This window comes from Drosophila sulfurigaster, chromosome 3 (assembly GCF_023558435.1).
Source record: "Drosophila sulfurigaster albostrigata strain 15112-1811.04 chromosome 3, ASM2355843v2, whole genome shotgun sequence".
NCBI lineage: Eukaryota > Metazoa > Arthropoda > Insecta > Diptera > Drosophilidae > Drosophila > Drosophila sulfurigaster.
The window spans coordinates 4,249,097-4,273,265 of NC_084883.1; the positions used below are offsets into that span (position 1 = coordinate 4,249,097).

Below are 24,169 nucleotides of genomic sequence, written 5' to 3' on the forward strand. Positions count from 1 at the left end.
AATATTATTAATGAAAATTTAATTTGTAGAATATATAAAAATATTTTCTTTAAATTTATTGCATACAATTTGAAATAAACTGCGTACCAGGCGTATAACGATATATCGTCTGCCGACCGCCAAATTATATCGATGGCATATTACATCTCCAAGAAAGAGACACAGAGTTCCAGAAAAGTCACTTGGTGAAGGGAGAAAAATAATTGTTTGTTTTGTGTTTTTGTGCACTCCAGAAGGTAAGATTCTGCAACCATTACGCTATATTTAGAACACTCTCGCTTCTAAGTGTTAATCAATTGTGGTGAAGGTTGTAATTCTTGTTCTTCCCCAATTAATTACTTAAGTGACCCGATAAGAGTGAGTCACCAGCGTTTAATTTCCCTTGCCTTAAACAACGGTATAATTCAATGTTAATATGCATATTAAATTAAATAATGGATATTCTTGTGCACCATAGCGCATCTAGTTAATTGACATATATAACTTGTCACGCGTACAATTTCACACTTGCAAATGTGTACATAAGTTATTCATCTCCATTTGTATATTTGTATACATTTGTATGTCTGTTTGTACGTGTCAGCACATCTGTATCATTCCACCATACATACGTCATGTTTACCCAACAAACCACGCATATCGCGCGACACATTCATAATATCTTATATCCGCTATGAAAACATTCGCAGTAAGAATTCAACCGGTTGGTTTCGTTTTGGTTTTAGATTTAAGATAATTAGCAAAACAAATACGAATATTAAAAGTGTTCATTTGGCTAAACACTTTCTTCTTTTCTAGGTAAATTACCATTTATAGTGTTTGTTGGGTTACCGAAAACTATAAGCTAAGGACAACGAAATGCACGGTAAGATTCGAATGCACCGACTGTACTAATAAATTCTTCTCTTTGGGTTCTTGGGTCTATTGCAGTCAAATACTTATTCAGTGGTCTCTTGTAGCTATCTGTAGGAGCAGATTGTTCAGTTCAGTTGAGCTTAAGAGACAAAATCAACAACAGCAACAATATGTCGTGGCAAAGTGTCCCTCAATATCCTCAATATCAAGGTTTACTTTATTTTGATTTATAATTTGATTGAATATAACTGTTAAGATTTAGCTTCTTGTTTTGTTACGTTTCGCATGCTTTTGTTAAGACGCTTTGTATGTTACATATTTCCATTAATTATTTCTACCATATTACTGTTTTGCTTGCTCTCAACGGTTTCTTATCGCATAAGTTCGCGCAATAATTGAGTCATATTTGTACAATTGTAAGAAAACAGAGCCTGTGTTTCTCAAGTCTGCTCTAAGTGCTTTATTTTATATTATATAGTTTTTTTTTTAATTTTTTTTTCAAGAGTTTCTAACTGGGATTGCATTTAGCATCGATTCTTAGATTTTTCATTTGTTTTGAAACCGGATTTAGACCGGTCAAATATTTGCATTGACATTCATTTATATAAGTAACATGTTCTGTACGAAAAAATTTCGACTACTCGTGTCATTAGTGTTCTCACCTTTGACTAGTACACATCTTGAGATAACAACACAGCAATGGAGCCTGCAGCTGTAGAGAAAGAAAATAAAGAGAGTAAGTTACTGTGGCAGAGATTGCTTATCTAGGAAGTACATGTAAACAATGATCTATTAAATACGAGACTGAACCTTAAATCGATTGACGTTAGTGTTTTTCAGAGAAAAATTGCATTTCTATTTAAACTCTCTTTCGCCAAACCGGTTTGATTGGATCATCAAAAACTTAACGAACCAGCATATTTATTAATTCGGGTGTAGAATGGCAGGCAAAAATGTATCAAGATTCATTTCACCGAAAAATGTTGAAATTAAAATTAGACTTGCATCTCGCTTAATACCGAGGTCACTTTCCTGGAAAATTTCGTATTATGCGATAAGTATTTGTATATGTATTGTAGACCAAATGTTTCCAGCGAATAGGGCAAAAATATATATTTTATCGAAATTTATGACTCATTTATAATTCTTTCAAGTTTAACAAGCGCTGTATTCAAAGCTTGTAATGTAATGTTTGACCAAATTTCAAATGGTAGTAGAGTGCAAGAGTCGTCTGTTATTTGATTCCAATATTATTCCCAAGCTGTGTACTAGTCTCATTAGCTATTTTAAGTTATAGGACTTTGTAATAATTGGTAGATGTTTTTCAATTATTTTTTCCATACAAGTACATTCATATTTTAGTCCGTTGGAATGCATGAGTTAAGTCATAGTCATAAGAAGCTAACGTTTGTCATCTCCCGCAGATCCCAATCAGCAGTACAACTATGGCGGCGGCTATCCACCGCAAGGGGGCGGCTACCCGCCGCAAGGTGGCGGTTATCCACCACAAGGAGGCTATGGCGGCGGCCCACCGCAAGGCTATCCGCCCTATGGCCAGGGCGGCGGTCAAGCCTATCCACAAGGAGGTTACGGCCAGGATCCGTATGGTCAAGGCCCTCCACCCGGTGGCTATGCACCTCAGCCCGGCTTCGTTCAACCACCTCCATCGGCTGGCTATGGGGCATACGATGATCCCGAGCAACCAAAGAACTTTTCATTCGACGATCAGAGTATTCGACGTGGTTTCATACGCAAAGTTTATATTATTCTAATGGTATGTCTTAAATGGTTATTTGACTGTTTTAATAAGTCTAATGTTAATGGTTGCGATTTGCAGGGTCAACTGGTCGTTACTTTTGGAGCTGTGGCGCTGTTCGTTTTTCACGAAGGAACTAGAAGATTCGCTGCTAAAAATTCATGGCTGTTTTGGGTTGCTCTTGCTGTCTTGCTTGTGACAATGATTTGCATGGCTTGCTGCGAGAGTGTGCGACGCCAAACACCGACGAACTTTATATTCTTAGGGTTATTCACAATAGCGCAATCATTCCTTTTAGGCGTTTCAGCCAGTCGCTATGCTCCAACAGAGGTAAGTCCTGTTTTCTGATCTGTCATCTTGGTGGACAATTTCTAATACTTGTTTTTATTGCAGGTACTAATGGCAGTGGGAATAACGGCTGCTGTTTGTCTCGCCTTGACGCTCTTTGCAATGCAAACAAAGGTGGACTTCACCATGATGGGCGGCATATTGCTGGCTTGCATGGTCGTCTTTATGATCTTTGGAATCGTTGCCATCTTCTTCAAGGGCAAAATCATAACGCTTGTCTATGCATCGTTTGGGGCCTTGCTGTTCTCCGTGTATCTCATATACGATACGCAGTTGATGATGGGCGGCGATCACAAGTATTCCATTAGTCCCGAGGAGTACATCTTTGCTGCTCTGAATCTCTACTTGGATGTGGTCAACATCTTCATATACATTCTAACAATTATTGGGGCTTCGCGGGACTAAACCCGCGCCCAAAGACCCATATATACGTTTATTTAATAGCAAAAATCGAAATCGAAAATCAGAAAGAATCCAGCTTATTAATATTGCTCTTTACTCAAGTTAAACATGTATTACTCATAATCACTTAATCTCAATTACGAGCCGAAGAAAGCGTTTACGGTGTATTGTGTACTAGCTAGAGATTCTTTGTTGATAATAACAATTATCATTATTTAGTACAGCTCTTTTGTTGCGTTGGTATTTTCCTTATTCCTTATAAGAGTGTAGAGAGTAATAAGCTTAAGGTGAAATGTATACAAAATTGTCACATTGTTATATTAACTTGATTTGTTATGTTCTTCAAAATTGTTCTTATGACTTCTGTATACCTGATAAATAATTGATGATCCAAACCAAATACTACCACATACATCCGAACTACATGCAAACAACTAAAACTAAATAACAGCATAAATAAATGAAAATATGCATTATACAAATTATTTACTATATACAATATACATACATACTTATATATGAAAAGGACATACAGCAGTTTGTCGCCTGCAGTTGTTAAGCAATTAATATGTCAAATACATACGTAAAGTGCAGATGTATCAGGAATCCCTCAATAATTAAATATACATACTTATTGTGCAACGTCACTGTGGTAAAAAGTCAACAATAAAGCAAATCTATTTATTAAATAAATCACAAACTGAACTGCATCTCGCTCTCTCTGTGAATCAACTCTGAATGCACGATGCTGGTGAGGGTGATGCAAGGCATATGTGGTTTCTTTAGTCTGCCTTTGTAGGTCTTCCCCTTTGGGGCGTTGGCGACTGCTGGTTGCTTGCTTCGGTTCAGTTGGGAGTAAACTAGCAAAGTTGCAAGAGTCAACAGTCAACTGTTGCCAGCGTTGGATTAGTTAACAGTCACAGCACAATCACAAGCACAAAACAGATAGTTGTACTTGTAGTTGTATTTATAAACACGTATCATTATCATACGAGCATTGAAGTTACTTTCTTATCTGACGATAAGTGTGAGACTACCAAATATTTGGAACTTGTGGCTATCCCCACCTAGTATTTGTGTCCAGCTCTGCCAGTTTTATTCGGTAGCTTCCAGCAGTGCGTGTGATTTAAAGCGACTCGACTTCGAGCACAATAAAAGCAAAAAAGGAAAAAAGAAAGCTATAAAATGTACCAATACCAGCAAGGTGAGTTGTAAAAAAGAGTGTGCTGAAGATAAGATAAATACAAAATATACAAGCTTGTATTACTGTATATAGAGCAAAGATATGGTAGCTTACGTATAATGGTTTTTAGGACTGTTTTGATGAACTTCCTTACTGCAAACTCACCACATAAATTCCACAAATTATAAACCTTTTTCCTAGGTATTTGCTGATATACAACACATACATATATTTCAACATTATCCCTATCAATAAGAATTCGATAAGACAAAAGTGAATCACATTGGGGTTTACATAATGTACGTAGTATCACATCGATTGGCAGTAGTATGTATATAGAGCACAGGTGCGTCGTATCTGAGTCTGCAGTGACGCGTTATCAGGAGTCACCAATACCAGTAGGAATTGCATGCATATAAGCACACTCATATACCCTACCTCACTCTTTGCTCCAAGCTCGTTATCAATATGATTTCGTAGTGGTCGTGGCGATAGCAAGCGGCTAATCTGCAGGCAAGTGAAAGAGGTTTCAGGCAATTCCCATTAGCCAAGCGACTCAGACACCTAGACTAAAAATAGCGGAAAACAATTCGAGACTAACGAAAAACGATGAGCAACACACACTTTCAATACGGTTAAGCTGTTTTATTGCACATCAGCAATTTCCCTTTCACTAAACTCAACACTTGTCTCATTGCAGGTGACAACAATGGCGTCTATGGAGATCCCGAGGCGGACAAGAGTTTCGCCTTTGACGATCAAAGCATTCGCAAAGGATTCATTCGCAAGGTTTACCTCATTCTAATGGTAAGTGTGGCGTATACTTAATATAGCCAGAGAGTCTCTTAATATTGCTAATTTCTTTCAGACGCAACTGCTCATCACCTTTGGCATCGTTTGTGTGTTCACCTTCTCCAAGGGTTCTCAAGAATGGGTTCAACGAAACCCAGCGATCGTCTGGATTGCTCTGGTAAGTTTTCTATTAAAACTTATCCTCCGATATCCCTATAATACTATTCCTTAATGATTGCAGGGCGTGCTAATAGTAACCATGATCAGCATGGCTTGCTGCGAGGCTCCACGTCGGAAAACACCGATCAACTTCATCTTTCTGTTCCTCTTCACGCTAGCTGAGGCCTTCCTGCTGGGCATGATTGCCGGCCAATACGAGGCCAAGGAAGTTATGATGGCCGTGGGCATCACGGCTGCCGTCAGCCTGGGATTAACGCTGTTCGCCCTGCAGACCAAGTGGGATTTTACAATGTGCGGTGGTGTGTTGGTCGCCTGCCTGGTGGTCTTCATTATCTTTGGCATCATTGCCATCATTGTTCCCGGCGTGATCATTGGCCTCGTCTACGCCTCTCTGGGAGCAATTCTCTTCTCCGTTTACCTGGTCTACGATACCCAGCTGATGATGGGCGGCAATCACAAGTATTCCATCAGTCCCGAGGAATACGTCTTTGCCGCTCTCAATCTGTATCTGGATATCGTCAACATTTTCATGTACATCCTCACCATCATTGGGCTGTCGCGCAACTAAATTAGTCGTCTAATAGATGCTAAGACTAGTCTAGTATACGCTTAGTAATAGCGTAGTCTGTAGATCGTAGTCTGAAGGTGTCAATTGTTGTCGCACCATCTAGAAATATTTATTATTATATAACCTAAACTGAGATTACGTGTTTCTGGTTTCTGATTTTTTCTGGGATGTCCAAGAAATACACTGACAAGTGACCGGCAAACGACGACTATGACGACTGTATTTGTTCAATGTTCAAATGTTCCCAGCCAGTGATCCAATCTCACTGCAGTTGGATTTACGATGCATCTCATTGCGACCCTGCTCCACGCAGCGGTGTCCAATTAATTAAAACACACACGAAAGGCCGTAATGTAATTATGTCCAATTGAGATTGGGCCGTGTGGCGTGGCATGGCATGGAGCATGGAGGATGGAGGATGGAGGATGGCGGATGGAGAAGACACCTCCATTTCTGGGCTGGAAGTGCCACAAGGCCCCTCGCATCGATCAGTTGTGCGCGCATCTGATTCGGGTGCAGAACTAACGCGGGGTGAGCCATGGATTTCGATGAAGTACTTAAGGAGGTAGGCGCATTCGGTCTCTATCAGAAGATCATCATCTGCTCCGTGCTGCTGCCGGCTGCGTTGCCCTGCGCCTTTCACGCCTACAGGTTTGCTTTGCTCCACCTGCAGCATTTTGCACAATTTTGCCAGCAATTCTTTTTGCTTTTGTAGTCAGCTGTTCATTGCAGCCACGCCACAGCATTGGTGTCGCATACCAGAGCTTGAGCCATGGACTCAGGATTACATACAGCTCGTGAAGAATCTCAGCATTCCGCGGAACAAACACGGAGACTTTGCAGAGTGCTCGATGTTTGCTCGCAACTACAGTGAAATGGTGTGTCAATCTTAAATAATATATACATACATATGTACATATGTATAGTTATTATACTATGTGAGTCAGTTTGTGCGTTTTGATAAACGTCTAAAACGTATCCAGCCCGATTGGAAAGTGTAAATGAATCACAATCAAATACTATCTTTGAGTAGTTTGTCCCCTTGAAATAAATAACTAGGTTCTTAAGATAAGGCATCGATTGGCATATTTAATCAAGTGCAACGTTTCAACAATGATTCCCATTATTCAGCGTGATACTTTGTTCAAATAATGTTAAATAGTCAAACTACTTAATACAAAGCTAGCCGCATTTTACCTCGTGTGTAATGTCTGCCAGTGCTGCCCAGCACATTAGAGAATTAAGCAGTGTATGCAGAAATGCAAGCAAGCAGTTCAAGTGCTGCAAGTAAGTAGTATGCAAGCAGTTCAACATGCCAATTTAAACGCAACAATAATTTTTTGTTAATTACAAACTTCAATTTCGTCTATCATATTTATTTTATTGCTTGAATTCCACAATAATTTGTATTCTAAATTTAATTACTTTAAACAAATTTTTTTTCGTGTTGATCGACATTTGGTAGGTGCGATATCTGGAGTACCGCACACCCTACGAGCTGCAGCGAGAGCAGTCTTCTAAGCTGTTAAGATTGGATCAGGACGCTGTGGTGTCCTGTCAGCATGGCTGGCACTACGACAAATCCATGTATCCCAGCACAGTTGTTCAGGAGGTGCGTCCACACATGTACCGCAAGTAACTTCTTTACCATCTTTACAATCTTCTCTTGCAGTGGAATTTAGTCTGCGATAAAAGTTACTATGTAACATTGGCATTGGTGCTCTTTGGACTGGGCGGCCTTATTGGCAACTATGTGTTTGGCTATTTGGTAGATCTGTGGGGTCGACGTCCCTCCTTCTATGCATATCTATTGCTAGAGATCATTGCCTGTGCAGCCAGTGCCTTTGCCTGGAACTATTACTCTTGGCTGGGTCTGCGTTTTGTTGTAGGTCTCACTGTGCCGGCCATTCTTGCCAGTCCATACGTCCTAGCCATTGAACTGGTGGGTCCCGAACGTCGCGTCTTTTGTACCATAGTGTCCAACATTGCCTACTCGCTGGGTCTGGTACTGCTAGCGGTAAGTGTTTGCTTTGGAATATAAGATTGAAGGTTGAACAGTGATTCCTCAAACTTTATACACACAACATACAACAGTCTATATTGAGTCCTTAAAAAATGAACACTAACAACTTCAAAACTTCTTTATAAAGGGCGTCGTTTACTTGGTGCGCGATTGGCGCTATCTAACCCTGGCTGTTTCCCTGCCTCTGCTCATGCTCTTCTCCTGCTTCTTTGTGTTGCCCGAGTCACCGCGCTGGCTGATTGCTGTGGGACAACCGAAGCGAGCCGCCAGGATTCTCAAGGTTATGGCGCGTGTGAATGGAGTCCACGTCACCCGCGACTTTATGGAACGTCTCTATGAACGATTGCACATCAAGCAGCCGGCGGAGACAGTGCACTATGGCATCCTGGATCTGTTTCGCGGCACCAACATGCGTAGAAAAACTCTTATTGTGACGCTGATCTGGTTCGCCAACACCAGTGTCTATGTGGGACTCAGTTACTATGCTCCGGCCCTTGGCGGGGACGAGATTTGGAACTTTTTTCTGGCTGGTGCTGTAGAGTTGCCCACGTACTTGTTGCTCTGGCCAGGGTTGAGCTACTTTGGACGCCGTTGGATTCTGTTTATTTCCATGTTGGTTGGTGGCGTGGCCTGTGTGGCGACTCTGCTGTATCAGCAGCAGGCGGATGTGATGTTGCTTCTATACTGCATTGGAAAAATGGGCATTTCCTCGGCATTTGTTGTGTTGCCGCTGCTTGCATCCGAGTTATATCCGACCGTAGTGCGGGGTCTGGGCATGAGTTTCAGTTCCGTGGTTGCCATGACTGGACCTATAATTATACCCATAATTAACCATATGGTGAGTACAAGTATTCTAGCTTTTCCATCAATTAAAGTGTTTCTCGATTTCGCTCCATGCAGGGTCAACAAATGCTGGTGTTGCCGCTGATTGTGATGGGAGCTTTGCTCATTATTGGTGGCTTCGCGAGTCTTTTTTCTTCCCGAAACACGAGGCAAGAATCTTCCTCAGACGTTAGAGGAAGGGGAGGCGGTTCCCCTTAGCTTTCTACTCTGTTGCTGTGTGGAAAGTGAGCCAAAAAATCGTCAGACCCAAAACAAAGGTTTAGGAAGAAATCGTACGCCCGAAGAAGCCGCAAAAGTCTACCACAGAGTCGGTGTAGGTGGACCTGGAGCATGTAAAATTGTCTGCAGCATTTGTAAAAAAGAAATGAGAACTCTGTAATAAATATTTAAAATGCTATACTAACCAACATCTGTCTAGAACTTTTTTGAAAAATGAAAGGGTTCAGCATCTTATGATAGTTTCTCGCAGCCTAAAAGTACTACAAAATATTTTTATATACTTTTCATCCCCAAAGTATGTGATAGAAAAAATGAATTGCTCTGTTCTGTCTAAATCGAAGAAGTTGTTTTTATGTAAATTGTTAACAGCTGAATAAACTTTACGTGCACGTTGCTATATTTAGCATAAAGTTATTTTAAATTGTCAGTTGTGTTTTTGAAGGGTGAAGAAAATATCGATATTTTGGTTTTTATACCATCTTGTTGATATCAAGATTAAATTGATATGAACTCTCTGCTTAAATGCCCTGAATACCAATTGAGAGTGTCACATGTTGATACACATTATACAATTTTCTTAAATTAAAGTGTTATTACTTTTATTAGTAGAGTATAAAAACAAACAACTTGACTCAAATCTTTTGTAGTGGAATGGTCGATCGTAAGCATTTATTACATACTGACTATTTGTACTTATGTATATATGTACGTATAAATGTGTGTGTAAGTATTCCTCACTACGTAAACTGTCATTCAAACAAGTCTACTTATCAATAAGCTCTCATGCATATTATACATAAATATATTTTTCGAAATACATATGTGTGTAAATGTGTAAATATATTTCAATATGCATGTAACGAAGATACATACATACATACACTTATAATATTTATTTGTGAGTTTCTTTGTTTATTTGTGTATTACACATATATACATACATACATACATACAAACATACATAGAGCGTATTCAGCAAGCATGAGACAAACTGTTGAGTTCAAAGTCCACTGAGTAGACGTAGCGCGTGAACGATTGTAAAATTGTACGAGTAGTTGTAAAAATGCATTCACCTTATCAAAGTAAACGGAGCGCCAGAGCACAACAAAGTGTGGAAGAAAGAAGGTTGCGGAAGTGAGGGCAACTTACAACGCTGACAGTGTGACAGGTATTAATATACTAGATATTCATAATAAATTAACAAATACTTATGTACATAATATGTGTGCCTTTAGTTTTGCACACATTTAAGAATTATATTATGTTATGGGCGTATATTAATCTGCTTGGCAATAAAACAAAAGAGTATTATTTTTGTTCATACACAACAGATATACATATATGTGTATGTACATATACACAAATATACTATGTAGGAATGAATAGACAGTTTGGCAACTGAACAAAGAAGTTCCGGGTAGGAAACCCTGGCAATGCATTGAGATACCTTAAAGAAGACAAGCAACAGAATGTATTTTAATGCATTTATACTATAATCAATGGTACTGATAATATTTGGGTTATGGCCATTTACATTATTTTAAGTATAATTTACAGGGCTGTAAATGTGTATCCATATTTTCCAAAAATAAAATACTCCATCCCATTATTGGACTTGAGCTTTAAAGCATCCATTTTGTAAGAAACAAATGGCCTGTGTATTTTGAAAGTGTTTCATTTACATTACATTAAAACACACCTTACACATGTGTATGGAAGTGCCTATAGAGTTTACGTACATACAACTTGTGTGTAAGTATGTATTCCACTGAGAAACAATGATCAAAACAAACAAGAAAAACTGCCTCAACCGGGCAGATAAACGAGCGACAACAAAATACAAACAGAAAAGGCAGCACCAGATGTCTGATGACAGCGACTCGAAAGAAACCCATGTGCATTTAAAATACATACTTGTATGTATGTACATACAAGCACGCATACATAGTCAAATGTAGGTAATAAATATTTATGTGCATACTTGTATGTGTGGTGGTAGATACAGTAAATTCAGTGTTGCCTTTGTGACGCCTTCGCAATTGATTAAAACTACAGAGCGCCCGGCATCGACCATCGACCACAAAACGAAGCGTGGCGTCGCTTTACGCTCCGAGCGTCGACGTCGACGTCGTGTCGGGCCTCGTTTTGGTAGACGCTGTGCTGCGTTCAGTGCGATCGCAGACATTGTTCAAAACGGTTCGCATAGGCTGAGCGTTTTAGTGGTCGAATCGGTCGGACTGGAATTGGAAATTGGAAGTGTTGGAGTAGCTGTAGATCTTGCTGTTGTTGTAACTGTGTCAAGCCAATTTTAAATATATTTAAAAGGGCGTCACAATCAAAAAGCGAATAGTGCGAAGTGATAAATTAATCAATTTTTACATAGAACACAAACGGCATTGAGGTAGGTCGCTTTTTGCCATAGTTACAGTAGCATAGTTACTCAACTTTTACTTGCGTGTTGTAATAATAATCCCAAGGCTGCGTACACTATCAGTCTCAATGTCTTAAGGGCCGTCTAATCGTGCCACGTCTACTAAGTCGAACTAAACTATGACTATGCAGTCCAGTGGCGTCTCACAAATCAAATTATTGGTTAATATGGCGCGTGTTCGTTGCTGATTTTGCAGTCAATTTGCTATCAGCAATGGTGCGAACTGAACTGTTTTGAACTTAATAAGTGCCCAAGTGCTAATTGATAATATGTACCTATATACAGCTAAACGGATCGACTATGTATGGGTGCTAATCTTGATATATAGCTCCCGCCCGCCATCACAATTTAAGACGCATTTCTTTTAGAAATATTGTTTTGATTCCGCTTTTTATTTACGTTCATGCTCTTGTAGATAACAAAAGAAAATATATATACATATGTACATTAATAAATTGCATACTTATCACTTTAGTGGAGGCCTTCGAGAATGAATTCTTTTAAGTAAACATTACACATTTACCAAGCACTTGATAGATAAGAATTCTCTAAAAAGTTTTCATTAATTAAATATTTACCTACTTGTTTGTGCCCGAAGCGGACTGATCCCGAAACTCCAGCACATATAGAATTCATTTAAAGCGATCGTCCGACGCCATTATCACTAAGAACGAGACACACCTAGAAACAAGCAAAGAACAACATTCACGTAGTATATAAAATCTCGTATATAATATACAATTTATACGACTTGACGACACGCACAAGCCCACTAAAATTTCAATTTGAAACAACAACAAAACAAATCATTTCTGATATATTTTTAGCTTTATCAATTTGCGTTTTCTACGGAGGCTCGACATCTTTGTTTGCGCTCTTCTCCTCGCATCGATTCTGTGCATACATACGACAACAGCTATGGATAGCGTCAGATCGTTTTTTGCTAACCCAAACAAAGACAACAATATCGGCAATCAACAAAATGGCGCTCAGGGACGCTGGAACAACTGGAATAGGAACATGCAGGCTCACACAGACCCCGGTTCGGTGAATTCCACCATCAGGAACCCAACTAGTAGCGATGCCAAGCGCAAGGACAGTGATAATTACTTCTACATAATGTAAGTTGAACATCATTAAAATAGTATTGAGGTTAAGGAGAAAAATTGGGTTGGAGGGTTTATAATAATAAAATAGTATATTTTTCCTATTTAGTCAATATCTTTGCTATATTATATTATCTCATTGTTATTTCTAAACGAACAAAGTAACTGTCAGTTTTCAATAGATACCATAAACAGTAATAACTGGTAGAATAACCATGAAAATTACTAAAACTTTTTGAGATATCTTATCTATAATATTAGCGTACTAAACTTGTTTACCTTTTGCCTGTCGCTAGCCATACATGTTTGGTATAATAATAAGTTATTTTTATTTCTTATCAGCACAAAATGTAATTATTTTAGTTTCTAAAAGGCGATAAAGACACAATAAGTGTGGGTCAACGTAAACAATTTGAGTTAAAAGCGCGTATTATTTTACATATTAATTGGTTAGCAATTGAAGCAAGCTTTCAAACGTTCTCTAATGCGAGTACTTTTGATAAACCAGTTTCCAACTAATATATCACATTGTTATTGCCTTGAATAATACCAGTATTGTTTCATACCACCAGCTTTAGGCTCGAATAAGTTTGAATCAGAAGCAAAAGCTTTGAAGCTGAGCTTTAAAGCTGCATATCTGAATAGAGTACGGAGGAACGAGAGAGACATATAAGTAGCGTTTGAGAGAGTGAGAGAAATAATCAGCATTAAGGGGGCTGTTGGCCGTCATGAATCCCACTTCAGTATCGAATTAGCTGCCAAGAGCGTCACGCGGTAAAGCGGTAAAACCCCATATTTAGAATGTGCGGGGCGGGTTCTGCCCAAAAATAAACACAACTTGGGCATTTACTGGTTATAAGTGCGTGATTCAGTCGCTCAGTTTAAACAGTTGCAGTTTACCAACGGGCAGGATTACGTGCAGTGAGCAATTGGGTAAGAAATCGCAATCTCAAGAACACCAATTGTTTGACTAGCGTAGCGAAGTGAAAGTGAATGAGGCATTCTATAAAATAAAAACAACCCTATATATGAAGCTCTCTTAACGAAGAATTTCTATTTCCTTTCCTTTTCAGGTGGCGAGCTTGAGGACAACCCGGCAGAAGCAGCTGGTAAAACAACAGCAGAGCCATAGCATTAAGTTTACGTCTAAAGTGACCTGCAGCGGATTTGTGCACACATCTTATTAGAGACATCGGAAGCTGTAACCGACGTGTTTTTTTTGCCGCGTTGCATCATCTCCATACCCGGTGTTTAGTGATATTAGTAATATTTATTTAAGTATACAATCTGATTTATTTACACAAACATTCAACTTGATTTGATACCACATTACGTATACGTATTGTCTGATCGAAACTGGCATTCTAATTGTATTGTATTGGAGTATAATCCTTGAAGCCCATATATGGACCCGTTTACAATTATTGGCTTGATTTACTGGCTGATCTGCATGATATTATTTGGACCCATGATGTTTTTTGTCTGCGTTTACCTACCCGAAGTGCCAGTGCGATATGTGAAGAGTCTAAGGCAGTACACATAGGCCTTATACACACACTCGCTCTCTGCTTAATTTTGTATACTACATATAGTCAAGTATATAGGTACTCATTTGATACACAATTTATACTGATACTGATACTGATGTACTCCTATAATCAACATACCATTGAACTCTCTACAATAAATACGTTCATGTGGAATTTACTCAGAACTTGTGAACTTATCTCTCTGTCATTCACTTCGATTGTTGCTTTCAAGGTTCCATCTACGATCCATAATGAAAGGTGAGAAGTTCTCGTTTGACCCCAGTCACGGCCTTCTATCGACCAGACTCTAAGCTGCGAACTACTCAATTGTGTTACGAGTCAAGCGAGCGTTGAACTTCAGCTTGTTAAGTATTATATGTTAAGATTTAAGAAAATTAAAACTGATGTAATACCTTCAATTGTAGGGGTATGTGGTAATAAGTTTACCAGATTGTTAACAACTTGTGGAGGATATTAGACTTCAAATTACCATTCGCAATAAGATAAAGACTTACTATAATATTTTTCAAGTTTTTGTTGTTTTTTCTTATATACAATATAAGTTCGCTGTCTTAAACAATGAAGAAGAGGAAGTAATAGCTAGAAAACGCCACTAAGTTATATGACAAGTTAATACTTTTAATAACGAGTAGCAATGGCTAGATAGTTTGGAATCTATGTTTTGAGTTTAATCAATATGTGTTTTTCAGAAAACAACAGTGAGATTCCCATAACTACTTGAAGAGATATACAAAGTAAATTAAAGTATTGAGAAGAGGAAACAAAAGATAGAAAACTATCAAAATTGTGGTTAATAACTAAGAGTATTAAGACAACTTATGACAACTTATATGTATGCTACTTCCTGAATGAAACCTGAAACAGAAGTAAATATTACTTTATGTGGAACCAGGTTTGATGACTTCCATTGCGTTTTGTCTTTGCCAAATCGATATGCAAATGGAGCTTAGTGCGTGTTAGGGTCGAGCATTAGCAAATTTCTATAGTAACTCAAACAAACAAAGTCAGTGAGAACATTGAAATGAACAGTAAGCAAGGCGAATTCTATTTCACAATTACATAAAGTTTAGTCTGGGATTTACAAAACACAAAAATTCGTTCAGTTAATATCAGTGAAAGCATTTATATAACCAAAATACCATAAAGTGCAGTTAAACAAACAGCAGCACACTCAAAAGAATAATTTAAAGCACTTTACAAACGGGAACAAGAAATCAACTTCGAGATGCAGGCAGCACCAAAAACCAAAGAGGGCAAACACAAGAAGGTAAGAAATCACAGTAAGTCCGACGAATTATGCAACAATGTAAGGAACCAAGTGAAACACAGCAAAAATAATAAGAACAAAAACACGATTGCAAGTTGGAGACCGTATCCAAGTAATACACTGAACGTCCGTTCTCGTTGAGAGCTGACAGCGTTGTGCTTGTGCTGAGGCCATGGCGAATCCTCGAAGGTTTCTGGCCTTCGTTTTCGGGATTCTATTTAAAAATTCGCGATTACTTTTTTAATAAGTTTGCTGAAACGTAGCGTAGCCAAAGTTATTGGCCCCCTGATGGAACTTTGTCACGAAACATAATTTGCAATTTGGCCAAGAAGGCAACTCTGAGCCTCCAAAAAATTTCAGAAAGACTGCCAAGAGTCAAGTATAGGGAAGGGGGACAAAGGCAAGGGACGCAGGCGAGTACCTTGTTGGCATGTGCGTGCCGCTGAAATAGATGATGGCACTACCAGTTTATAGACACGGTAGATGCAACTTCATCTACTCACATATACTCCTGCTCATCGTATACCCCCCTACTTATGTGCTCCTCTAGACGGCTAGCCAGGCTAAGCCATTGGCAAGCTGGCAAATTGGGCTATTGGGTGTCGATAGCAATCAATGTCGCCTTACGAATATAGTTGCCCCTAAAAATGTCTATAAATCAGTCAGGGATATGACTCTCTGCTCACCTTTGTGTTGGCCATAAAAATGAATGGGTATTTATATAACTGTATCTGACGCTTACACGTCTTCCAATTGGGTTTGAGTTCGCTACACTGATAACAAATTCAAGTTAAAATTTTATTTTTATTATTTTTCATTTCATTTTAATTAAAGAAAATCATTTTAATTAATAACCGAGTTAGAATACTCCTGATACGATATTTGTAGAAATTAAAAATAAAAAATCATTTAATCTGCGATTTCAAAATTATTGAAAAATATATCAGTAATTTTTATATATTAATTCTATCATTTACTTCTTGAAGTCCATTGGCACTGACTTATTTTAATATTTTAAACGAATAACATTAAATATTTGTATGTTATTTGAATTTAAAAATAGTTCAAAATAGTAAATAGTTTAATTACATCCGAAAAATATTATATTTATTGCATTCTAATTCTATGTAGCGACTTAAATAAAGTAAAATAACAAATAAGAAAAAATTCTTTACCCGACACCTCTCTTAAGCGAATACGTCTTTCTACACCATTTTCTTTAGTTTTCAGCGCAATTTCACCCCTTTTCAGAAGATGCGTAAGCTTTTACGTAGTTAGGTGTCCAGCCGAGAGAGTTTTCACTGTAGGAAGTTCTCTCCATATACCTTCCTCTACATTTGCCAAGTTACTCTTTGATTTGTTGCCAGTGTATTTGGGTTGTCAACTGCTCCACACTCACTTGCACATGAACGAACTTTAATCGAGTTGTGTGCAATTTGTTTATTTACGCGCCCAACTCTAGGCTGAGCCGGAAATGTCAACACCCCTCGGAACCCATTGAATCCTCGCTACGAGTACTCGCATCACATCCTCACTTATGACGTGTGCTCCTAGGACGGCAGCGTCGAAAGTTCTTTCTTTTCAGATTTTTTTTTTTTGTTATTCTTGTTGCTTTAGCAAAGCGAAAGTTTCGTCAAACGTTGAGCGTTGATAGTTGAACGTCATGAGGTTCGTTTGCAGTCATTATTCAAAGAGCTCGGAATCGTTGGCAGTGTTTCCTCGAGGCTGTACTAGCCTAGGTCTCAGTTGTGTTGCGCTTTCCAAAGGGTTCACGTCTCCATCTGACGAAGATACATAGAATTATATATATATAATCGAAATAGTATTGTAATTATTTGTGATTATCGCAGAGGGAAAAAATAGATTGACAAGATGTGGAAGCTTGCTAACAAAGCGATGGCGGTATATGAGTATTCACTGTAGCTGTAAACATACTGTACTATCTGATCTATCCGTTTAACTAGTACTAGATGTTGCTTTAATCCGCAAGTAGAACTCTCGTACATCTGTGTGCATCTGTGTAAATGTATCTGTATGCGTGTGGGTAGAACAACAACAACAACAACAACAACAATAACAGCTAACAGCAACAAGCCAAACAAACTTGTAAATACAAAACCTAGTTCAAGTTCTTCGCTAATTTCTCAATTCCTGTAAATACAAAACAAATTCAATTTTAATTTTGCGCCTATCCAATTATATTGTAGATCAACTCATTTGTGTATATATACACATACAAACATACGTGTAATATATATATTTAAGTAGATTTATCCACATCACATCCAAGAGATCTCAGCTGTCTGCTCCGCACTCGATCGTTTAGCGTATACACAGTGCAGTTTTTTATTTAGTTACTCGCTAAATGTCTGAGGCTGCACCTGTTCCCTCCACCGATGAGGGGAGGCCAAAGGACGACGAGGCTTGCCCTTGTCCCGAAAGTGCTGATGATCTGCCTGTGATGGAGCAACAGCAACTTGATGAGGTAACTGCCTTTGTCATCAAGCATGTCAGTATCGAGCAGTCTTTTCGCTTGCCAAAAGACAGTCCCAAAGTCCGGCACTCTGCTCTTTTGGCAAGCGTCCTTTAAGGGGACTGCCAAGTGATTATCAGACTTTAAATTACAAGAAGTTTGCATGCTGCAGGAATTCTGATTTAATTGTAGATGAAAAATAATAAAAAAAAAATAAAACAATCACCACAAAAAAAACCAAGGCACATTTTGCAAATCTATTCGAACAATTGATGCATGATATATTCCCCATAAAGTATCCTAGCACTGCTATGCCAAATGTCCTCACAGGTAAGTCTCTAACCACTTTTGCCTCGTGTCCTGCTCCCCAGCCAAATGTACACTAGTTCCAACAATGTTGCATAAACACTGCCAGCTAATCAGGAGTTCTCTATTATCCCTTTTGTAATGCGTATTTTCTGCTATAACTAGACTAGGTCATCGAAGCTTAAGAATGAAGGAGGCGGAGGTGGCGATGCCGATGATTTTGATGCCTGGATGAAATCGCGTCAATTGATCAAACCCGATGATCAACTGGATCTAACCGATGCGGAACTGGGCGAAGAAGTCACCAAAGTACTGACACCGACCAACACAAATGTGATTCGCAATTTGGTTGTGTTTAGCTTCAAGGAGGGCGAATTTGTTCCTGCCCCATTGCCAGGAAATACGGTGACCCTGATCAGTTTTGCGGGTAATTCGCTGCACGTTGATTCCGAGGAAGCGCGTTTGCAGATTGAGGAGTCCGATGAGATCGGTTATCCGCTGCCTATGCCCAATTATTCCGTTGTGGAACAGCGCGAATCTATACTTGATGGCGAGGAGGAGGGCGAGGGTGAAGGCGAGGGCGAAGATGATGAGAAGAGTGAAGCAGGTGGCAAGCAAGGTGCAGCTGAAGAAGAAGAAGCAGAAGAAGAGGAGGACGAGGAGGGAAAACAGACCGAGGGTGATCAAGGTGCCACCGAAACCGAACCCGGCGGTGACGATGAGGATGCTCCAGCTGGTGGACAACAAGCCGCCGCAGCACCTGGAAAAAAACGGAAACTCATCAATCAGTTCAATTATTGCGAGCGTGCTACACTAACATATTGCAATCCCAAGCGGGTAAGTGCTGCTAAGCGCACGCTCTAGAACTCTCTTTAATTCGGATATATTTTTCAGAGTGTGGACACGCAAACAATTCCGCCACCGCGATCACAGTTCGGAGGCACTGTGCTGCAATGGATCATCTATGACTCGTATCAGGAGGACTTTGAGGAGCAGCAAAAGATTAGCGGACGCACATCTGTAGTCCGAGGACGTTCTACCAAGAAAACGATTAAGAAGAAAACCGCTCTCGCAGAGATGCTCAACCGCAAATATCTGCGATGCTGGCAGATTCTGGAGCGGATGATCAATCAGAACATCTACGATGACATTGGCAACGACTATCGCTACTGGGAGGATCCGGCTGATGAGTTTCGCGAAGGCGAGGGAAATCTGTTGCCGCTGTGGAAGTTTCAGTACGAGAAGACTAAGAAAATGAATGTAACCGAGATTGTCTTTAATCCGGCCTATTATGATTTGTTCGCTGTGTGCTTCGGCTCGCGTGAGTGCAAATTCTTAATGTATGACACTTTTTACTAGAACTAACAGTTTCCCCTACAGATGACTTCCTGAAGCAGCCCAACGAGGGTTATCTCTGTCTGTTTACGGTGAAAAATCCTTCCTTTCCCGATTACATTAGTAAGTTACCTCGATAAACTACTATTGGTGCCTATAACACAATTCTTCTTTTTCTTTAGTTCAAACCGATTGTGGTGTCATGTGCTGCGACATTCACCCCAGCTATCCTTTCCTAATCGTGCTAGGACTATATGACGGCAATGTCTGCGTCTATGATCTGCGCGATGGCTGCAAGGAGCCCATGTATGTTTCTCGGGGCGTGAATTGTAAACACGGCGAGTGCGTCTGGCAAATCCGATGGGGACCCGATATGAGCGATGGTGAAATTAACTTCTTTTCGGTTTCATCTGATGGCTGCGTCTTCCAATGGATTCTAATGCAAAATAAATTGTGGGTTACCACCATAATTACGCTATATTTGGAAAATGAAGTGGCCGATGGCCCGGATGGCACTCGAGTGGTTCTGAAGACTGGCGGCTCCTGTTTGCAGTTCCATCCAACAGATAATACTGTGTTTCTGGTTGGCACCGAGTGCGGTTTCATTTACAAGTGCAGCACACTGTTTAGCTCCAAGTATCTGATGACCTATAATGCCCACAATATGTCCGTCTATCGCATTGATTTCAATCGCTTCGATTCGAATATTTTTGTCTCCTGTAGCGGAGATTGGCGTGTCAAAGTCTGGGAGGATATGCGTCCCGATCCGCTCTTCATATTCGACTTGGGCTCTGCTGTCGGCGACATTAAATGGGCTCCATACTCCAGCACAGTCTTTGCTGCAGTCACCACAGAGGGCAAAGTGCATGTCTTCGATTTGAATGTGAACAAATATAAGCCCATCTGTGTCCAGGCTGTTGTGCCCAAAAGGAAGAACAAGCTCACACGCATCGCCTTCAATGAGAAACTACACTTCATTGTCGTAGGCGATGAGAAGTAAGTTCTGAGTGCTTAGTTTATTGAAAGGAATAGCTAATTTTTCTATTTTCTAGGGGCGTTACCACTTCCCTCAAGCTGTCTCCCAATCTACGTGTGATGGTGAAGCCGCCGAAAAAGCAGCTCTATCTTGACCAAACTACACTGCAAATCTCTAAGCTCGAAAAGCTGCTCTCTCTCGTTCGGGAGCTACCAGAGGGCGCAGTTGTCCAGGACACAGCGACAACGGTTCGCAGCTAGAAATTCTAAAAGTAGTTGATTATAATGTATTATTGTTATCCGATAAGTTGGCAATCTAAAATAAGTACCAATAGTACAGAAGTTTTTATTTCACATTTTTATGTAGATTTGTAGTTCCGCGAACGTTGCTTAGTTGTAAAATACTTATAGATCTAGAGAGCTAAAGAGCTACTTATCCAGGCGAACTGCCAACATAAATGTAAAAACAACAAAAGGAACTCATAACCTCAACGATTACACATATAGTACAGAGAGGAAATTTGGGGACAGGGAGTCTATGTCTTTTACTTAATGGCCCAAAATTGTGTTATAAAGAAATTCTAAAGATTTAACTAATCCTCTTCGTCATCAATGGCAATTTCTTCGGATTTCACCTTAATGTGTTTGGCTTCGAGATACTCTAAAACATTGTTGGGACACATGATGCTTCTGCCCAGGAAAAGCACCGTCGACATAGGATGCAAATAGTCCGAGGAGAACGTACCCGCCTTCCAGCCAAAGAAGCCACTGGCCCGGACTTCATTCCCATTGATTTCGTAGGGCAGAAGATTAACGCCCACCTGATTGACTTTGGAGAATTGTACTCGAAAGTAGTGGCCATCGGTGGCCTTTATCCAGTAGAAACCCTCATGATCTACAGTTGGTTTGCTCTGTGATTTTTTCATGGCATTCGAGCGTTCCAAGTCTTGCACATTGAAGCTGATATCAATATCGTAGGCATCGGGCGAAAGTTGGTTTGTCTCAACTGCACTCTTCAGTGCGTAGTTGTCTAGCCAATATCGTATGCCCACGTTCTCGAACTCATCGAGCACATGGTTGAAGGTGGTCTTAAGTTTATCCAGACAACAGGGCGGGGTATGTTTCCCCAGATAATAGTAGAACGGACGATTATTGTACACTGAGCCAATGCACGATTTGGTGGTACGTTCGCAGCCGAAGAGATCGATGTCTGTGACCAGAGGCAGAGAGAAATTCGAGGATGAAAATTGCGCATCGAATACTGGACTGTGTGGCTGCCAGTTGCCTTCACGCGCCGATGTTTTCCCACCAATCCTGTGTGTTCGGCGAACTAATCGTTTGATCTGCAGTTTCTTATACATCTCACGGAACTGGCGACGTCGCAGCTCCATGCGTCGCTGCTTCGTATGGAAGGAAGCAAAGAGACGACGACCTTCCATAAAGGATTGCGGAAAGACGCTCGTCGACAGGTTCGCGATCTTTGCCTGCATGTACAGCATTTCCGGAAACGGCAGTGCAAAGGGATCCGGCATGGAGCCGAGCACCGCAACATCTAACAAAATCGCATGTTTCTGCAGAAACTGTAAGGGAATACAAAAGGTTATTTCGATTTCTGTCATGGATTATTTTTAGGCTTACCAAATCGCAATGCGTGCTGTCGTTGCGTGCCTCTAGCTCCATAGTCCAGTTAGGCAGGTCCAAGTTAAGCTTGGCACAACTGCTGTAAGACTTCAGATTGCCTGCGAATGGCACCAACAGTAAATGGCGCACAATCTCCTCCGGCGCCACTGTCACTCGCTGCACTTGCGGCTGCTGTTGCTGCTGCGATTGCGACTGCGACTGAGGTCTTTTTTTGTCCACTTCTTGTATGCGGGATTTCGTGTTAATCTCACGTAGAATCTTCTGCAGCAGATTCTTGCTGCTCACTCGCACACTGTCCGGCATTAGCAAAGCATATTTGGTGCGGATGGCGGCAAGAGGATTTAGTTGCTCCCGTGTCTGACGGACATCGAAAGCCAAACTCATAAAGCGCACTGTCTGCTCCTCGCCGTTAGTTAGATTCCGCTCGAAAGAAACTGGTGGGTAAGCGTACTCTGGAGAGCCCTCCTGCAGCACGAGAATGGGCATGTTGGGAATAACATCGAGTATGCTAAAAATCAAAAAAACAATAGAGTGAATAGATTGCATACTTTTAGGCTGCAGCCTCAATACATGCTTCTTCAGCATACGTTTTGTAGCATACTTTTATGCTGTCGCTTTTAAATTACCTCTCTATGCTGGGTCGCAAATCCTGCTCGAAGTTGTAGTGTCCATAGAATACAATTGTTATAGACTTGCGTATATGTTTGTTGGCATTGCGTACTTTATCTTTTGGCGAAAGCTTCGCTCCATGTACTCCTTCTGCTCTTGGCTGTGGGTCTTCGCCTGCGCCGGAAAGGGCTCGACTTATGCGCCGCCAAAGCAAAGTATTCCATGTGTAATATAAGAATATCATATTTGCCAGTATAAAACCAAGCAACAGCAATTTGACCAGACGCAGGCGATACACCTTCATAATGCGACGATGTCACTTGACTGATGAATGTGTGGATGCTGCCTATGACAAAAACTACAGGTTGTTCCAGGTGTGCGGGTCTGTCTTTCTAGCTGCGGTTATCAACATTTATCAAATCGCTGTTTCCAGAGCCAATTTACATACACTTTTACATGCCGCTGGCATGGCAAATGCATTTTTCCTTAAATTTATCTCACTTTTGTTTTTATTCACAATTCCTTACTGCTTCCTGTTTGCTTACTGACACTTTTTTCCAGCCCCCAAAAGCTGCATCAACCGAAAACAGCTGATGGAGAGCTGTGAAAGCTACACGGTTTGTTCACGCACTAAGCGCGTATCCTTCGAAAGCTGTCGCAGAGCTTTTCTGCAAAGCATATTTGAAATATGTGTACACACACACTCACAATAACTTCATTTATCTGTAAACAGGGATGCAAATGCAACCCTCTTTATGGAAACTTTGTAACAGATTCTACTGCTCTATAATTCCTATAATGTATTTGCTTAAGCCTTCATTGAATTTGGGCATAATTCCTACATAAAATCTGCTTTTTTTTTCGTGTAGAAACTAATACATTATTCACAAAAAAAATTGTTATTAGTACATATATACTATAGTATTCTATAATATTTTATAAATCTTATAATAAGATTTTTGATTTTAATCATATCTCTTATCTATCATTAAGAACTTAAGTTTTATATAATATTAGATGTTTTTGCACATTTTTTTAAATTAAGATGTTCATGTTTTTGACGCTTTTTCGAGACAAAAATCTTAATAATAATACTAAGACCAAAATCTTGATTTTAGAACTTTTTTCAGTATAAGATTCCCTTAAAATTATTATTTTTAATTTCAAAATATTTGAAAGCATGATTTATAATATATAAACTGCTACAATTATTATCCCTATACATAGCTATTATATCAAATTAAACAAAAAAATTAAAAAGCATTTGAGCGATAACATTTATTTATTCCATTTTTTAAATAATTTCA

At 39.8% G+C, this 24,169-nt stretch overlaps 6 protein-coding genes across 13 annotated transcripts; 5 read left to right on the forward strand and 1 right to left on the reverse strand.

Moving 5' to 3' along the window:
• Positions 1-34: 34 nt before the first annotated feature.
• Positions 35-3,584, forward strand: LOC133846023 (protein lifeguard 1). 5 transcript variants are annotated; one of them, XM_062280727.1, is made up of 6 exons: positions 35-236; positions 799-865; positions 931-1,065; positions 2,280-2,629; positions 2,693-2,941; positions 3,005-3,584. In XM_062280727.1, the coding sequence occupies exons 3-6, from the start codon at positions 1,026-1,028 to the stop codon at positions 3,362-3,364; spliced, it is 999 nt and encodes a 332-aa protein (XP_062136711.1). In that variant the 5' UTR covers positions 35-236; positions 799-865; positions 931-1,025; the 3' UTR covers positions 3,365-3,584. The 5 variants fall into 5 exon arrangements, with proteins under 5 accessions (XP_062136711.1, XP_062136714.1, XP_062136710.1 ...); XM_062280730.1 differs by lacking the exon at positions 931-1,065; XM_062280726.1 differs by lacking the exon at positions 799-865.
• A 563-nt stretch (positions 3,585-4,147) lies between these two features.
• Positions 4,148-6,219, forward strand: LOC133846025 (protein lifeguard 2). Of its 2 annotated transcripts, none has more exons than XM_062280732.1 (4): positions 4,148-4,565; positions 5,245-5,351; positions 5,413-5,514; positions 5,578-6,219. In XM_062280732.1, exons 1-4 carry the CDS (start codon positions 4,547-4,549, stop codon positions 6,082-6,084), a joined length of 735 nt encoding a protein of 244 aa, XP_062136716.1. In that variant the 5' UTR covers positions 4,148-4,546; the 3' UTR covers positions 6,085-6,219. The 2 variants fall into 2 exon arrangements, with proteins under 2 accessions (XP_062136716.1, XP_062136715.1); XM_062280731.1 differs by lacking the exon at positions 4,148-4,565 and adding an exon at positions 5,074-5,178.
• A 96-nt stretch (positions 6,220-6,315) lies between these two features.
• On the forward strand, positions 6,316-9,356 carry LOC133846020 (beta-alanine transporter). The gene is given in 7 exon segments (XM_062280722.1): positions 6,316-6,735; positions 6,800-6,962; positions 7,550-7,696; positions 7,757-8,101; positions 8,235-8,945; positions 9,008-9,079; positions 9,081-9,356. Coding segments are annotated over 7 exon segments (1,800 nt in total). The 5' UTR covers positions 6,316-6,622; the 3' UTR covers positions 9,330-9,356.
• A 1,954-nt stretch (positions 9,357-11,310) lies between these two features.
• LOC133841239 (uncharacterized) lies at positions 11,311-14,413 on the forward strand. 3 transcript variants are annotated; one of them, XM_062273596.1, is made up of 3 exons: positions 11,311-11,570; positions 12,428-12,721; positions 13,780-14,413. In XM_062273596.1, exon 3 carries the CDS (start codon positions 14,112-14,114, stop codon positions 14,247-14,249), a length of 138 nt encoding a protein of 45 aa, XP_062129580.1. In that variant the 5' UTR covers positions 11,311-11,570; positions 12,428-12,721; positions 13,780-14,111; the 3' UTR covers positions 14,250-14,413. The 3 variants fall into 3 exon arrangements, with proteins under 3 accessions (XP_062129580.1, XP_062129579.1, XP_062129581.1); XM_062273595.1 differs by having other exon boundaries at positions 11,316-11,570; positions 13,780-14,100; XM_062273597.1 differs by lacking the exons at positions 11,311-11,570; positions 12,428-12,721 and adding an exon at positions 13,490-13,639.
• Positions 14,414-15,278: 865 nt separating this feature from the next.
• Positions 15,279-20,954, forward strand: LOC133841237 (dynein intermediate chain 2, ciliary). Its single transcript, XM_062273593.1, has 6 exons — positions 15,279-15,523; positions 18,468-19,139; positions 19,197-19,623; positions 19,683-19,760; positions 19,820-20,633; positions 20,690-20,954. The coding sequence occupies exons 1-6, from the start codon at positions 15,482-15,484 to the stop codon at positions 20,871-20,873; spliced, it is 2,217 nt and encodes a 738-aa protein (XP_062129577.1). The 5' UTR covers positions 15,279-15,481; the 3' UTR covers positions 20,874-20,954.
• On the reverse strand, positions 20,930-23,418 carry LOC133841238 (ribitol 5-phosphate transferase FKRP). The gene is made up of 3 exons (XM_062273594.1): positions 22,880-23,418; positions 22,251-22,761; positions 20,930-22,192 (listed from the first exon to the last, which is right to left on the reverse strand). Exons 1-3 carry the CDS (start codon positions 23,164-23,166, stop codon positions 21,206-21,208), a joined length of 1,785 nt encoding a protein of 594 aa, XP_062129578.1. The 5' UTR covers positions 23,167-23,418; the 3' UTR covers positions 20,930-21,205.
• Positions 23,419-24,169: the final 751 nt, after the last annotated feature.